Here is a 16,123-nt window from a genome sequence, read left to right on the forward strand (position 1 = left end):
GGTCCAGAGAGAATGTGGAGAGCAGAGAATGCACAAACCAAGAAGAAAAATCGGTGAGGGATTAGTAAGGCGATTGTTAACACAATCCATCGCCCGTGGCGTTGTGGAGTTCCACAGCTCAAAATGCCACAGCTACAGAATCTTCTTGAAGAGGATTGGAGGAACTTAAAGCTGCTTTGCAGACACACACAAACATACAAGCAGAAAGACATGCGAGCAAAGTACACACACACTTGGAAATAAAGATCCAAGCATAAATACATGGACAGTTACCCCACACTTGTGCATCAGCATGTTTCTTTCCAGATCTCACTTTTCAGCTCACTCAAACACAAATGTCATCAAAAAAGCACTCGGCGGGTCTTCCTTGACAGGCTCATCCTACGGGGTTTTCCCTTGACATTGTCACCCCAGGTAGGTAGATATGACCCACTTATCAGGACTATAAGATAGCCGTATATCTGCTTTAAATTCACTGCATGCTTTACATACCTGCAGAGAGAAGCCTTGATCACACTGGAAGGATACCATGTCACCCACAGTGTAACGGTCGCCCACTCTTTGGCCGTTACTGGGAGGCAGCGGCTCTGGGCACGAATCCAAACCTATTGCTTAGGACAGAGTCACAACACACAAGTGTGGACAGCAATTATTCTTCTGCACAATATGTGTAAAAATCACAACCTGAAACGACTCAATACATGTGATTTATTTGAGTTAATGGTTAGGCATCTAGATTAAATGGCAACATTAAAATTCAGCACCTGATATCTATGAAGAAACGCAAATAATTAAATTATAACCAAACCTTTGAACATGTAATTACACAGCGCCTCATTTCCATGTGCTCATAATTGAATAATAATTGTCAGTCATTTTTCCTTTTCCCTCTTCATAACATTTACAAACTGGGACAAGTCACTGAGTTATTCTACTGTTGGCTGTAATGGCTAAATCCCTCTGACTGTGGATTGAAGCAATCACTGTGAAATTACAAAGAAATCCCTGAAGTATTACTTGAGAGGAGCATAGAGTTCCTTTGGAACAAAGTGATAACAGTGACACTTGCCAGGTATTGAGGGGCCTGATATTGTGTTCTAATGACTTAGAAGCCACGCTGATGCCATCTTTGGATCCTACTAAAATAGCCTTTTTGAGATAAATTTAAGCTGGAGTCACGTTAAGTCGGAAAAAATCAGCTTAATGTTTCCAGGGTGTGACTGGCATATATACAATGTATTCAGATCTGCAGTCAGAGAAGAAGAAATTGCAATATGCACATAATTCACTATATTACTGATAAACCTCTTCTTATGTTAATCAGAGAAAAGTGGCTTTAAAAGAAAACATTTCTAAGTTTTGCAACTGACACAAGCCATCGGTTAGTAGGACATTTGAATGCTTACTCTGATGCATAAATACAGTGTTTATTAAAATTGGCTGCGCAGGCTGCAAGGGTAATAAATAAGAAATGGAAGAGAGGGGACCTTTGTAATAAACTTCTATAAGCATATTCACACAAGTCTTGTCCTTGAAGTGTAATTAGTATGCAGGCCATTCGGCGAGTTGTAGTGCGAAGGAAGATATATAAAAACAGCAACAACAAATAGTCCTTCTCCGCCTTTGCGTAGGCACAGATAACACATGCCAACACCACTCAAGTAAGGAAAATACACACAAAGTCCCACACAAGCCCACTCAGAGAGTTAACAGGTTCAAACAAGTAGGTGGGTGGACAAACGTAAACATTGCAGAAGAAATTGCCACAAAAGATTCAGAACAATTTGTAGGCAACTCTCAAAAGTGTGGACTTAGGGGGGAGGGGCCACTTCACTCAGCAGCCAGTGAAAGTTAGAGAGGATATTTGTGTGGGAGGAAGACAGTAACCTAAGAGACACAAAGCAGGAAGCAATATGAGAGCAGGAGAAGATGCAACACCTAGACAAGAGCTTCTGTATAAGTGGGTGTATACTTGATGCTGTGTGGTTTGTATATGCAGATTTAAGTATCACTTTGAAATTTCAAATGTGAAATAGAAGAATAGATTGGGTATTGAATTGATTTCAAGAAGATTTGGTGTCACATTTTATTATTTTATTATCCAAAGAACTATTTGGATTGGTGAAATAATACAATGACAACTGCTTGAAATATTACAAGCACAAGACAAACATAGCCTGTATATAAACGCGCACACACATGTTAAAAACAGCGTCCAAAAATTAATCATACCAATTAAATCATACGGAATTATAGACTAAAGCCATTGTCAGTCTGCATCTACTAAGCCCGTGTTTACCAGTCATGACAAAGTGAGAAAGTTAGAGTCCAGCTCCCACAGCCAGGGGCAGCGTGCCAAACCTCGACTGGGCATGGATAGACCTTTGAGCTCTGGTCAGGTTAAACGTGAAGGCCGACTAACAGAAGGAACCGTTTCCCGTTGAGCCCCAGATGGGTTCCAGTCAAACTGTCAGAATACTCATTTTGGCAAAGACTGTTGTCACCCTGCTGTGAGAAGGTCGACAACCAAACTGTTCCTGAGAGCCAAACTGCGTCTGGAGAGAGTCCCGCCCTTATCAAGCATGCTTCATACTTTTAACTGGATGCCTTGGTGATTGTATCTAGTTGAACAAATAACAGTTGTCTGTGTCCAAGTGTAGCTGATAGTTTAATCTATTCCTTGTTTTAATTGAATTTGTGCATTTCCATAAATGTAATTATTTCTAGAATCACAGAAAACTTTAACTTGTGAAGAAACAGCAAGTGTTTAAAATTCAAGTTTCGAGTTTGTCTTAAAAAACAAACAAAAAGATAATCATATCTACATAGCAGATGCAGAAGCAAACACGCAGGTCACAGGGTGAAAACAAGTGGAAAAGAGGGTGCTTTGTAAGGATGCAAATACACAAGTTGAGAAGTGGCTTAAGTTTACAAATCAGAATATGTTGTTTAGATTCTGTGAACAACACAGGCAGGAGATCATTTTCTTCAAACATTATATCTGTTATGTTTTTCTTCTCATTGTTTACTTGTGTTGAAAAGTAGAAATTCTACTTAATGACTTTTAGTGAATTCAGATGAAGTGTTTAACCTGTTGAAGAGCACAGCCAAAGGTGAGCCACAAATATGTTATTTTAATGTGTATACATTAAGGGCAGCAATATTTTGTTTAATAAATAAAGGAAATGATTAATGTAATATGTTTCTGAAAGGTATCAATGTGATATCCATCACATGTCTAATCATTATGTTGTATATAAGGACACTAGAAATCAATGTCTGTGTTAGAAAAGCCACTTTGCTGATACCTTCATGTGACAGCTTTGAGTCGGGAAAAAGCCATTTAAGTGCAAACACTTTCAGATCCTGTTTTCTATTTAAGTGCAATGCATCGACTTAAAGAAACACTTAGCTTGGAAACCTAACCTATCCTATGTTCCTGTTGCTAATGTCTACAAAATATAAGTTCAACTGAATGAAAGGATCGTATGCGTTCCTCCTTCAGTTTTTGGGTAGCTTTTTTTTTTTTTACAAGAAAGACTCATTTATCCAACCAACTGCTTGAACTCATTTAAAACAGAACTTATAAAAGATTTGATGAATAAAAGAAGCTGTTTGTTTTTTTTGTTGTTGTCATTTTTGGGCGATCTTGGTGATGCTTGTGAAGGTATGTGATTTGACCAGACATGCAAAGAAATAATGTTTCCTGGGACCGAGAGATCCAAAATTGCACTCTGCATCTCGATCTGCGTAAATATGTCTTCACCTTGTGCCATTCCTCCCAACCTGATATAAAGATCACTGTTAAATTACAAAAGCTGCCAGCATGTTTCAACATGCATCCTTTGCCCTAATTAGGTAAGAGACCAAAGAGTTGAGTAGTAGATAGTACCTGACACAGAATGCCCACAGCGGAGTCATTTTACACTGAATTGCAATGTACGTTTCCCCAGCACATCATGGAAATGGTTTACTATTGGACAAGCAAGTGGTGTGAAAATATGTTAGCCTTTAAGTTAATAGCAAGCAAGTACAGGTATAGACCATAGTCTTCAGTTATTCTTCAAGGTTCTGCCTTATCTCTATGAAAATAACGTTCTTCACTTCATGGACTGATCAATAATACTATCTCTATTATGCTTTGCACATTCCAGTTTCATACAATTAGCCCATAAAGTCCTTTAAGCGTTGATGTTGACAGAACTAAGGGCTTATTCGGCCGACAACTTTCTTTACAAACTGTCTAAAACTGATTCATTTTGTTGTACTCACTCAATGCAGCTCATGTGGAAATAATGAAGGCCTCAGCAGACTGCGGCGGTTGAAGCTTTGTGTGGAATTTTATTTGGAATTCAAACGGCCGTATTGCCTGTGAGAACACGCTTATTTTTTTTTTCAACTATAGCATACTGTCTGCCTTAGGAGAGCTGGTAAAAAAAACGCTGGGCTATTAAGAAGTTTTACTGATGGGTGGTATACGGGAGTTCTATGAGTGGTCTCAGTGGACTGCAACAATCACCCACAGGAAACATTTAAAAACAGATGGTTGACTGGCTGGGTCCGTGCCAATCTCCCCTGCCTCTTTCTTCCCTCTCCACTCAGAGCATTAATTTGTAGCTAAGAACTGGAGTGTGTGAAAAATAAATGGGTTGTTCCGGGTAACCACAGGCGCGATGTAAGATACAGCGATAAAACCAGACAGAAAAGAGGTCTGTAATTTGATCAAATAAATGTAGAATCTGATCTTCGGTCAAACAAAGTCGTCTCGAACATCAAAAAATATGAAACAGCAGAACAAAAAAATCTGACAAGCACTTAATGAGCAGTTTCACAGAGAAGCAACATGTCTTGATCACACATTCAAAATGGTTTGCCAATAGGCAGACAGTAGAAGCATATGGCAGGTAAGCTAACAAATAAAGCATGAATTTCAAGAGGAAAAGTAGGAAGGGGTATGAATGAAGTCTGGTTTACGCAAAGCATCAGGGGATGCACATTACCAGGGCAGTAGTGGCAAAGTGTAAGACAGTTGATCGGACATTTTGAATAGGAGACATGGCACTGAAGTGTTTCTCAGCAGTAGGTTGAAGTGGAGGGGGGGAGGGGGGGTTGTGCAGAGAGGAGAGATCCCACAGAGAGACAATGCTACAGAGCGAGAGGAGGCTGCTGCGGAAACGAAAGTCTGACTGTGAGAGACATGACTGCAAAGTCGTTCTCAACACTGGCGTGACGCCTGCGGACTGACACGACTGACAGTGAGGACCGACTCGGTGACAGGAATGTTTTTCGTGCATCTTTTGTTTTGTCACACATTGGCGAGAAATTGTTTTCCTGAAAATGTTATTTCTTGGTTGCTTTGTGCATGTGGGGCTTAGTTTGATATTTTAAGCAGGCCTCTTATCACATCCTTTCCTTGTGTGTCATGAACATCCTCCCATTTTACCATTCCCTAACATTATGGAGTTAATTTCTCTCCCACTCTTGTGGTCCTTGTGGAAGCCTTTTCTCACTGTGCTTGATGCACTTCTCTAAAAAGAGTGACGTAGGTCCCCCTAAGCCACACATTTAAGTAAGAAAATTGCTTTGCGTGGGTGAGTAAGTAAGCAACAAACTAGCATTAAGGCAAATGTGAGTAGGAGATAGAGAAAGTAACATATTAAAATCAATGGAGCCTTAGAAAGACAAAAAAAGAGGAAATTACCCTGACATTAAAAGAGACAAGGGGAAGTGCCTGGGATGTAAATAACAGTGGGGAAAGTGGTCACTGAGGACTGTATTATTAAATATCTGCAGAAGGGCTCCACATGCATCACCCGCAGATCAGCACCCCTATTTTCATTTACACCATTCTTTCAATGGGACGACTTAGTAAATCAGTTGCTCCTCTGAGACCAACTACACTCCTTGAATTTAAGTGCTAGGTAAATGTTTAGCATGCTTCTTGGAAAAGATAGCCCTAAGTGAATATCACACTGAGGGATGAGCAAATTTAGTACCAATGAAAAAAGGATGTGTGTCCAGCAACTTCAGGCAATGAGAGTACTTAGAAAAACGACACCATTGGAGAATATCATCCCAGAATGCCAGAGAAGCAGAAACAAAAACTGAACACAAAAAACACTTCCTCTCTAGTTTCCTCATTTGTACTCTTTTCTATGTCCACCTGTGTCACCTAGAAAAGCAGTCCCTCTTATATCTTAAAGCCCTGTGCAGCAGCTGGAACCTGGTGGCAGACGGACACAAAGAAAAACTGACAACCGACAAAGTGACAAGCAGCCAGACAAGCCTTCTCTCCTCATACCTGTGTATTCCAGGTGAAAGCCAGCAGCAGAAACACTGATGTCAGACTGGAAGGTCAAGTACAAGTTGTTGGACGTGCTGTTCAGAAGCTGGGGAATAGTTGTACCTGCATTACACAAAAAGTGATAACGGTTCAAAAAATATTGTCAAGTACAACGAATTAATTAATGCATTCATTTTAATAATAGGAAATATAGATGAGAACCTCGATTCAGTTATAACATTCCCTTTGTTTTGTAAACTCTCTGGATTTATCCTCTTTTTAACACAAAAGCCAAACTCTGTCGTGGAAACTTTCAGCAATTTGATAACCTTTCTAAATCTAAACGGTTCAGTGGAATTAATTTTCAATATAAAAACTCAAAAGTACCTCATTAATTAAAGATCAATTAACCAATTATGATTTCAACACAGCAGGCTCATTCTTAGAATCTCAAAGTCAAGAAAATATTGCATTTCAAAAGTGTATTTCTTTTAACTTGTGTTTCCTTGTAAAGAGGAGGAGGAGTTAGAGATATCAGACTTTTAAAATAAAATGATAGTAACAGGAACATGAGCGTCCTCTGTACAGTGTATTTCTCATGTGTAGCAACACTTAGGAGTCTGCGTTCATTTGTTCTTTTCCAAGGGTACGTATGTCTTCTGAAATTTGCATTGGAGGCAGTTATTTGATTCATAATCACCTTCATCAGCGTAGCCCCAGATATAATTGACTGCTTCCCGTTTGAAATGTCTTAGCCTTTTCACAGCGCATGCTGCCCTACACCATGTGAGGCAAAATTTAGAGCTATAACAATATGTTAAAACTTTTTTCCCCAAAAATTTGATATCCATCACTTGAGAAATTGGACATCTAGTCCCATAAAAATGATAGCTGATTGAGAGTAGTAGTCATAGTGGAAGCCATTAAGCTTCACTACTCTCTCTGATGCTAGAATTCAGCATCTAAATGGATGCGATGGCTTGTTTCTAGTAGGTTACCATGTGACAAAAGCACCATTTTCATTTGCAGGCGGCCTAAGGCAACACGGCATCTGTGAAACTCCAGACTGAAACAGAGTGTCATTATGTAGATGTCTAATGCAGAGACAGGAATAGTGTGAAGGAGGGGGACACTTTCTACTTCTTTGACTTCTTTAACTGGTTTTTAGACAGCTTTCTCAAAGGACATGCCAAATGTCATCAGCTCCATCACCCCATCTGTCTGCTGCTGGGGCACTGTGACGGCTGATTGAAATTCAAGAGGGAGCTGACAACTAAAATTTAGTTGTATCACTTTTACCTGAGTAGCTACCCAGCCTTGGAGCATTGCCATCAACCCCGTCAAAAAAATCAAGCGAGTCCCAGTTGTGCTCCGTGGCGAAGGTCACAACTTGAATCTGAAAGGGGAAAAAAAATCCTTACTAAAAATATAAAAGAGAGTGCTAAAAATACAACAATAAAGAACAACATGAATCTAATGAAGAAGCAAGGTTTGTAGAGGCTTTTTTGTAAGACCGTGAATTAATCATCTTTAAAGCTCTTGTCATTGTGCCTCTTACTTGGATGCCAGCTCCCTCAGGAACAGAGATTTTCCAGGCACAGTTCAGATAGTTGGCATATGGCTCTGGGTATCCAGGAGAGAGGAGAGTACCTTTGCGTTCTGTTAACACGCCGCCACAGGGAACTAAACCAAGATAACAGAAAGTTTAGGAGAGAGAGAAAAAGTGCTACATGAGAATGTGAAGTCTACATGCACACCTGCAGAAAAGGTGGGCAGGGGTTAGAAAGAATCAACCTTGTCAAAGCATCATTACACCAACTGTTATTGACCACATTAACATACTCTTGAAAGCACATCTGAAACATAATTTCATGTGCTGTGATTTTACAGACTCAGAGGAATAATCGGAGAGAATCAGATAATTCTAGCATTCAGAATGTTCTATTTAAGGTATAATGTAAACTAGTTTGTACAGAGCCTGCATCCCTGTCCATGTGATATTATTGTCATTTAAACTCAGCCGATTTTAGATTGTGGCAGAATTAATCACATCTTTCGATAATAAATATGATTTCTCTTTAAGCACACCTTGTTTGTAACATATTTATCAGGCCTTTTTGCTCTCAGAAGAATGCTAAATTGCCAAGTTTTGTTGTCAGGCACTGTGATACATCTGAACATGGGATAAAATCAAAATGAAAAAAAAAGGGGGGGGGGGGGGGGGAGGGGAGAAAGGGCAATAAAACCTACAATTTCTTTATTACTTTTCAGACAGGGGCCAATTTGCCTTGTATGCTGGCTACGTTCTGCACTCAGTTTGGCTTCACTTTCTTTTTATTAAATACTACGGTAAACCAACCTTATACACCAGAAACCTTTGGATTATGACACAAAACAAAATACAAATAATGAATTTTCTTCCTATTAAAACACAATTATGCTGGCTTATACAAATCAAATGATGACCTGTTAAGCTCATGAGCTTTTCCTCAACACAAACTTTTTACTTGATTTGCTTTATTGAGACTTTTTGTTCTACAATCAACAGCAGCATTCTTTGTGGCAGACATCTGTTCAGTCATCACATGTATTTCAATGTCAATGTCACAGCCAGCATACTGCAGGAAGAATCAATGTCATAGTGTATATCCATGCTCAGGGGATCAAACTCGTCTCCTTTATTCCTTCTCTGCTTTCACTCCTGATGCGGAAACAAGTGTTCTTTAGATTTAACTGCTGATTAGAGAAACAATACACCGCTCCTCTTTAACATCCAATCAAGTAAATGGCTCATCAGTGATATTCAAGGTTACTTTGTATTTGAGTGAAGCAGTTCTCCTATAAGGCCAGGAGCAGAGCTGTCAGTCAGGGCGGAGGGGGTCCTTCAGAAATTCACCAGAGAAGAACAATGTGTTCTCACAATGAAGAACAATGTGCTATTTGTCAAGGACAAGGGTTTACCTGCAGGTCCATGATAATCACAGACGTCGGAGGCTGAATGTGCTACTTAATCGAGAGAAAAACTTAAGAACTGCTGTAGGAAAAAGTAGAGGGAAAGAAAGCAACTTTTTGCAGCTATCAGCTTAGCATAATTTCTGACTCATTAATATTTTACAGGTGATCTCCACCCTCCTACACATGATTGGAGAATCACACTGGAGTCACTACTCTGTTCCTTTCAGCCACAGTGACACATTGAGAAAATGACTTCCCTCACAGATTTAACAAAAAGTAGAAATCACACTTTGTTATAATCACTGTTTTAATAAGGTCATCTTTAACTAAGACAATGTACTCCTGCTGAAGGACTGAAGGAGGATTCTTTGCTCGGCAAAGAATAAAATAAAGTTAATATATAAGTACTGTAGCCAGATTCTATCCTGTAGAGACGATTAGTTAAATTACAGTGTGAGTAACAGAGTAGACTTTAATTGTCATTGACCTTGTTTTACAATTAATCATTTTCATCTGACTCTCTAAAATCCCTTTTATTTTAAATTAAGTGCCCAACATAGAAGAAGACAGTATTCAAATACTTCTGTTTTTCATCATCAGATGTTTCTCAGTTCCAACCTTCAAAGGTGAAACAAACATCTGAGGAATTATTCAGCTATATTAAGAAAAGCAAAAATAGGTCTGCTCTGTTCTGGTCTATAGAACTTAAATTCTTTCAGCATGAAACCACAATCTTGACAACAAACAACATTCCCACTCACTCCAGGGAGAGTACCCACTATTTCAGTCTAATTTAACAGCTCCTCTGAGTCCCCTGAGCTGTCAGTTAATGTAATTGGTCGAGCAAGATTAGAAATCATGACACTCATAAAAGCTTGAATGCTCCACAGCCATCTCAATCAGTGGCAGGCTCATATGTCAGAGTTAGCGCAGGTAGACAAGCGTGTGGGACGACACACATTATGAGACACTATTTAGCACCATCTGATACGTGGGGAATTTACAGCAACTTTTAATTAAAAGTGTTTTAATCAAGATGTCAGAAATGTTTTGTGTGTAATTTGTTGCACATTAAATGTATGATTAAAGTATAGGTCCTAATGCTTCCTATACCTGCTTGTCATACCTTTTTTTAAATAACTGGTTAATTATCTGCAAATGATATCGTCAAAAACACCGCTCTTTTTTCACGTGTCAGGTTATAATTTTTGAACAATATTATCCAGTTGGTTAAAGAAAATATGGATAAGAGTGCATACTGAGCAAAGTAGAGCACAATATCAAAAGCTATTCCTTAAATACAAATAGCTTTTTGTATGCGGTTAAGTGTTGGGATTTTTTATGTTTGGGAAGGATTGGTGCTGGGGGTCTTCCTTTTTTAATTACCGGTTTAATTAATATAAAGTGTCATTGTAACATAAGTGTACAAAAGTCCACAGTTCTGGCGCTAAATGCTCTTTATTACAGAAACTCCCAAAAGCAGCTCATCGTGCTCCAGATAGGACCTGTGGCCTGGCCTTCCAACACAGCCCCACACTGAGACTCTATAATTGGTCCTAGGAGGCTATTTTGAAAAGCAACGATACACCATTTAAAATCCAGCTCAGTGTGACACTGTTTACTTGTTGACACCTTTGGAAAAAAATGTTTAAGCCAACAGTGAACCCGTGGTGTGGGCATACAGAGCATGAATCACTGCAATCTGTGAGCTTATGTAATATCAGTTATGATTTTCTACAATCAGAAGTAATTGAGTTTGTGTGTGAGAATGATCCACCTCGCTCTCAGTTGTGCCGGGAACAATCCAGCAGAAATTGTGCTCATCTGTCATTTTTCATCTCATTTGACTTTCCCTTTTTTCAACTGTTGCTCACTTCCCTGCTCTAAAGGTGACAGGAGATAATTTTTTATCAAGAAATTTCACCAATTAAATAATAAACAGAGGGATTAATATTTCATGTTAAGTTCTTCTATTTTTAAAAGCTTACAATTAAGTCAAATTCCTTGAAAAAGCTAAATAATTCATGTATCAAAGACAACTATTCTCCATGCTAATTAAATCACAGCAGAACGTTGGGCAAGCAAAACTCACAAGTCAAATATTCTATTCAGCAGCTTTGTATTCGCTAAATCGGAAGCAAAACAAGTGATGCATGACGAGCCAGGTCAATCACAGCTGAACAAGGAGCTGGAAATGTATCACCTCAAACACAGGTATCTCACAGGAGAGCAGCTTCTGATGTCGTCATATCCCATAAAGAGGGTTTGAGTAATTGAGCATAGTGTTTTCGTTGAAGCTTCCATGAAACAACATCCATTATTCTGGACGAGAACACTGTTGCTGGGGGAGATGCTGCAGCTAGATTCAATCTCAAGATAACAATCACTGTGTTTAAAATGGAACCACGCATGCCACCGTTATTCCCTTTCCAATTGGCAGGAAACTTGGATGAACCCTGGCTTGAAATTTCCAGCACTCACAGGCTGAGACTATTTACTGGCTGGCACAGGGCCTGTCTTCAATGGATTTCTCTAAACTTCATTTTTACTTCTTTATCTCCCAGAGGTAGACATGTGGTAGTCAAGACGAGGAGCATGTTCTCCTGTATGTGTCTGTGTTCGAGTGCCAGCATGTGCAGACCCGGCAAGTAAATCTGTTCCTTTTTATGAAGTTGAGTTTGTGTAGGTCTACATGTGTCTGCGCAGTTATATCTGTGTGTGTGGTTCTGTTATTGCTTCCTGAAGAACGGTGTTGAAAGAGATGCTAGTCCCCTCAGTAGAAGGCTTGCATTGCTGTCAAAGCTTCTGTAAATATAGGAGTCCTAGATCTTGTCCAGCTCCAAGGAGTTCTGTCTCACTCAAAAATGAATCAGTTGGGGCGCTGGTGGCGCAGTGGTTGGTGTGCGCGCTGTATGTGTGGAGGCTGTAGTCCTCCAAGCGGGCGGCCCGGGTTCGAATCCAACCTGTGGATCCTTTCCCGCATGTCATTCTCCACTCTCTCTCTCCCTGGTTTAAAAACTTAAAAAAAAAAAATCAGTCTTTTGGTTCCATTACAGGCGTATTTTTGATGTTTAAAAAACAATTTTAACACTTCATGGAGTTCTTGTCACCTGAATAACAATATTATTATTAACGTATTCTAGGAAAAAATATCTGGTATACATGTATTACGTAAGACCATAACCCTACATCAGTGTGGTTATAAAATGAATGGGCTTGTTTAAAATTCATATCACACTACGATTGCTAAGGGCGCACCAGAACTGTTGCATGTCAGACAGATGAAGAAGAAGCTGAATCTCAGTACATACAGTAGCTCCATAAAGCTGAATGGAGCTGCAGATTCAGATAATAACTCATTTTAGGTACAAATGTACTATTCAAATCTTTTAATGTAGTAATTTGACACATTGTTCTTCTAAAACAATTATTTAACACTTTAAGGGGCTGTTTCCATTTTTTTTTTTTTTTTTATCTGCGCCGCTGGCAATGCTCACTAACTTAATTTCAGAGCACTCCTTACTGGTGCTTACCGTTGTTAGGTTAAAAAGTTGGCTCACGGCACTTTAGCTTCCTTTGTTAGTGATTGCAAGATCTGTTTTCAATTGCTAATTGCTGCTTAATATTTGCTTTGTTCAATTTAATTTCACCAACGAAGAAAAAACAGAAAAACAATGGAATGGAATCCTGTCCTACCCTGCGCAGCGTTAGAGATGCAAATGATACCCTGAAAAAGACCAGCCATATTATTTTCTCCTCTGCCATTGTTTTTAACAAAGTTAAATATCACGAGTACCACCCCTTCTTCATTTTTATTGGCCAGTGAGGGAGAAGCGACATTGGCTTGCACAGAGGTGCTCTAAAAGTTAAACCATTTTTAACTGAGAGTGCTTTGAGCACAGGGACAAACAGCTAAGCTGCACTGGTTTGTAAAGTTAAGGAAGCTGCCTGCACTAAAACAGCGTTAGTAGACACAGGCCCTTTAACCTGCAGATTTATATAGTGAATTATTAAGCTAGACATTATTGCAGAGTATTGTATCATACATGTAAATCTCAGGCTCTTTTGAGATTGTATGATGTAACTGATGAACCGGTAGCTCAGTGTTTACTGAATGATATATAGCACAAGGAAGCCTGCTTTAAATCATGGGCTTAAACTTTTACCATGCACTTTAATGTCTCATAAAATACATTCAGAATTGTTGCCTTTATAGTTTTTTGTCAACTGAATTTATATTTCGGAAGACAGGATGTTAGAATCCACTATAACTGCAGGTTCCTATTTTCATTGGATAATTAACATTAAACTGAGTGCATGTAGTACATTAGAGGCTACATAGAAAAAGTTACCCAAAGTCATGTTGCTGTTGGATATATTTACTTTACACTTCTATTTATTTTCCCATTTATCTTTGAGGCACAGGGGCCTGAAATCCCTCGTCTGGCAAGACAATTTATGTGACACTTTCTTTTGCTATTTGTCCTTGCCTTTTTTTTCCTGTCGGAACAATCAAGAGCAGAAATAGGCGGATGCTTTGAAATGGGTGACACACATCAGGATAAGTAATGACTTAGAAAAACAGAAACCCATCTCTTTGTGCACCTGCTCCTTCTTTTTGGATCCGTGTGAGCGTATGTGTGTGTTGGAAGGTGTGTGTGGAAGGTGTGTCGAGGGTTGGAGGACGAGCACGCTTACCGACACATGTGGGCACAGTGCCGTTCCACTGAGCCAGGGCATTGGGCACGGCCTCACACCTGATGGCGTTGGAGCCGTGCAGAGTGTAGCCTGGATTGCATTCAAAGAGTACGGCCATACCAGTGCCAAAGTCGTTCCCTATCCGCTTCCCGAAGCGGGGCTCAGGGACCGAGCTACACTGAGTGGCGCTTGTCCGGGGGACAGCTGGGGATAAGAAGGGAGGAAACAAGCTTGAGAAGAAGAAAGACAATGACAAAGAGCGGTTGTGGGCAGGCTAGGCAGGAAAACAACAGGGAGAAAGAGAGATGGCGAGACAAAGGAGGCAGAGAGAAATGGTAAAGCCCTTGTGAATCTCCTCGCACGTCATTAGTCACTCTCGTCTGCTTTGCCAGGATAGGCTGTTTGACTCCACAGCCTCCTGCTCTGCTCAGCCGTGCCCAGCCACGGCCAATGACAATCTGCTGAACAGCCCTTTATGTGGCGACTGAAAGGCTAGAGTGCGGTTTTTCCAAGGCAAGTTAATTCAATCAATGTACCGACTGAGTTTCAACATAAAGATTCTGGATGAATATCAGAAAAAGCAGCCTTACCTTGGTAAACAAAATGAAATCCTTTGGCTGTTTCTGTTCCGTTTGTGGTAAATTTGAGTGTTATCTTGTTTCCTGAACTCAAAGGGAGTGTCTCGCCTGGATTTCAAAATCAAAAGGAGACAATTTATTTAGATGAAACTGTTAACCCAAGATAACATTTAACCAGCAGTTAAAATTGACATATTGACATAGACATATCGACCAACACAGTTCTGTTAGATGCAACAAACAATAAGTAATAAGCAATTTAAAGTGATCTGATCAAAGGTGTATCATTTTAATAGCAGGTCTGATGAATTTGCAGGTCTTAAAATTAAGTCCTAGTGCAATCACGAAAGTGTGAAAACAATTTACAACAGCTTCTTTATTTCATTAGGAGTTTATGTATTGTAATCATAACGTTTTATGTATCATGAATTATCTTTCATTATATCTCCATTACAGAAGAGAAGTGGGAAAATATCTTCCACCTCGACAGAGAAACCTGTAAAGTTTTGGGATTGTTTTATTTGTTTTGGAGATATAGCTGTTTGATTTGAGAGATCGATGAGCTGTCTTTCCTGCAGTGCAGAATGATGTGCTTGATAGAAGTACTCAAGCGGTTGAGGTCGTAACATAAAGGAAATAAGACTGTACACTGAATAGATTTATTTAAATACCTGAATGTGATCCATATATGGAGGAGAGAAGTGCCGCATCAGTGGAGGATCCATCATAGATCTCAACGACATCAGTGTTCAACGTCTGGAAAACCACAAACTGACCGAACAGCACTGCAAAGAAAGAAAGAAAAAAGCAGGTATGTCAAAAAAAATTGATTTTGGATGTGGATTTTGTGGAAATTAAGCCATTGAGTCCATTCACTGGGGGTTTATTGTCCCTGTAAGGCAGTGCCATCCCACGAGGGGGCACAGAGACATGATAGGGCGTGTGGCTGGGGAGAACATCTAATGCACAGTGTTTCCCACACATGGACTATAGCTAGGCATGCTGTCATGGTATATTTGCAGCCGTCAAAATATTTGCAGACCAGATGTTATTCTGCACTCTCTTAGTTTCGCTACATCATTAATAACAAGCATCCTTACACGAGGCTCACCTGTTGTGATATGATGTCAGCTACATGTGCACAAGACAGCAAGAGACAGAGAGAGAGCAGGGGAGAGAGAGCATGTGAGAGACTGCAGATGTGCCTGAGGACCTCACAGCTCCGCAGGACTACGGAAAAAGGTCTGTTCTCCGGGCCGCTCTATCAGCAATCAGTATGAAACGATTCGACGTTCTCAGGGACCGTGCGCGTAGTGAGCACCGTGAAATGAATCATGTTTAAAAAAATCTTCCCTTCAAAACCTACGAGCAAAACCAAGAGTGCAGAATCACATCAGCAGAGAGAGAGAGAGCGAGAGAGAGAGAGAGAGAGAGAGAGAGAGAGAGAGAGGTCCGCTGTCCGTACATCCCTCTTGTAACAGCTGTTGCTCTGTGCTTTGTGCAGTGACATGCGCGCATTACCACAAAAAAAAAAACAACTAATCAACATCTTAACATTAAACATTTAGTGTTTTTTTAACCGTTTAGAAGTCACACCTCTCATCTGGAT

At 39.8% G+C, this 16,123-nt stretch overlaps 1 protein-coding gene across 1 annotated transcript in view; it reads right to left on the reverse strand.

Annotated features, from left to right (window-relative positions):
* LOC132984272 (CUB and sushi domain-containing protein 3-like) overlaps positions 1–16,123 on the reverse strand; it is a 226,300-nt gene that overhangs the window by 74,903 nt on the left and 135,274 nt on the right. The window contains exons 32-38 of the mRNA XM_061051035.1: positions 15,186–15,299; positions 14,527–14,622; positions 13,937–14,140; positions 7,842–7,966; positions 7,583–7,679; positions 6,302–6,406; positions 493–611 (exon numbers count right to left, since the gene is read on the reverse strand). Of these exons, the coding sequence (XP_060907018.1) occupies positions 493–611; positions 6,302–6,406; positions 7,583–7,679; positions 7,842–7,966; positions 13,937–14,140; positions 14,527–14,622; positions 15,186–15,299 (860 nt within the window). The remainder of the gene's footprint in view (positions 1–492; positions 612–6,301; positions 6,407–7,582; positions 7,680–7,841; positions 7,967–13,936; positions 14,141–14,526; positions 14,623–15,185; positions 15,300–16,123) is intronic.

This window comes from Labrus mixtus, chromosome 11 (genome assembly GCF_963584025.1).
Source record: "Labrus mixtus chromosome 11, fLabMix1.1, whole genome shotgun sequence".
In the NCBI taxonomy this organism is placed as follows: domain Eukaryota; kingdom Metazoa; phylum Chordata; class Actinopteri; order Labriformes; family Labridae; genus Labrus; species Labrus mixtus.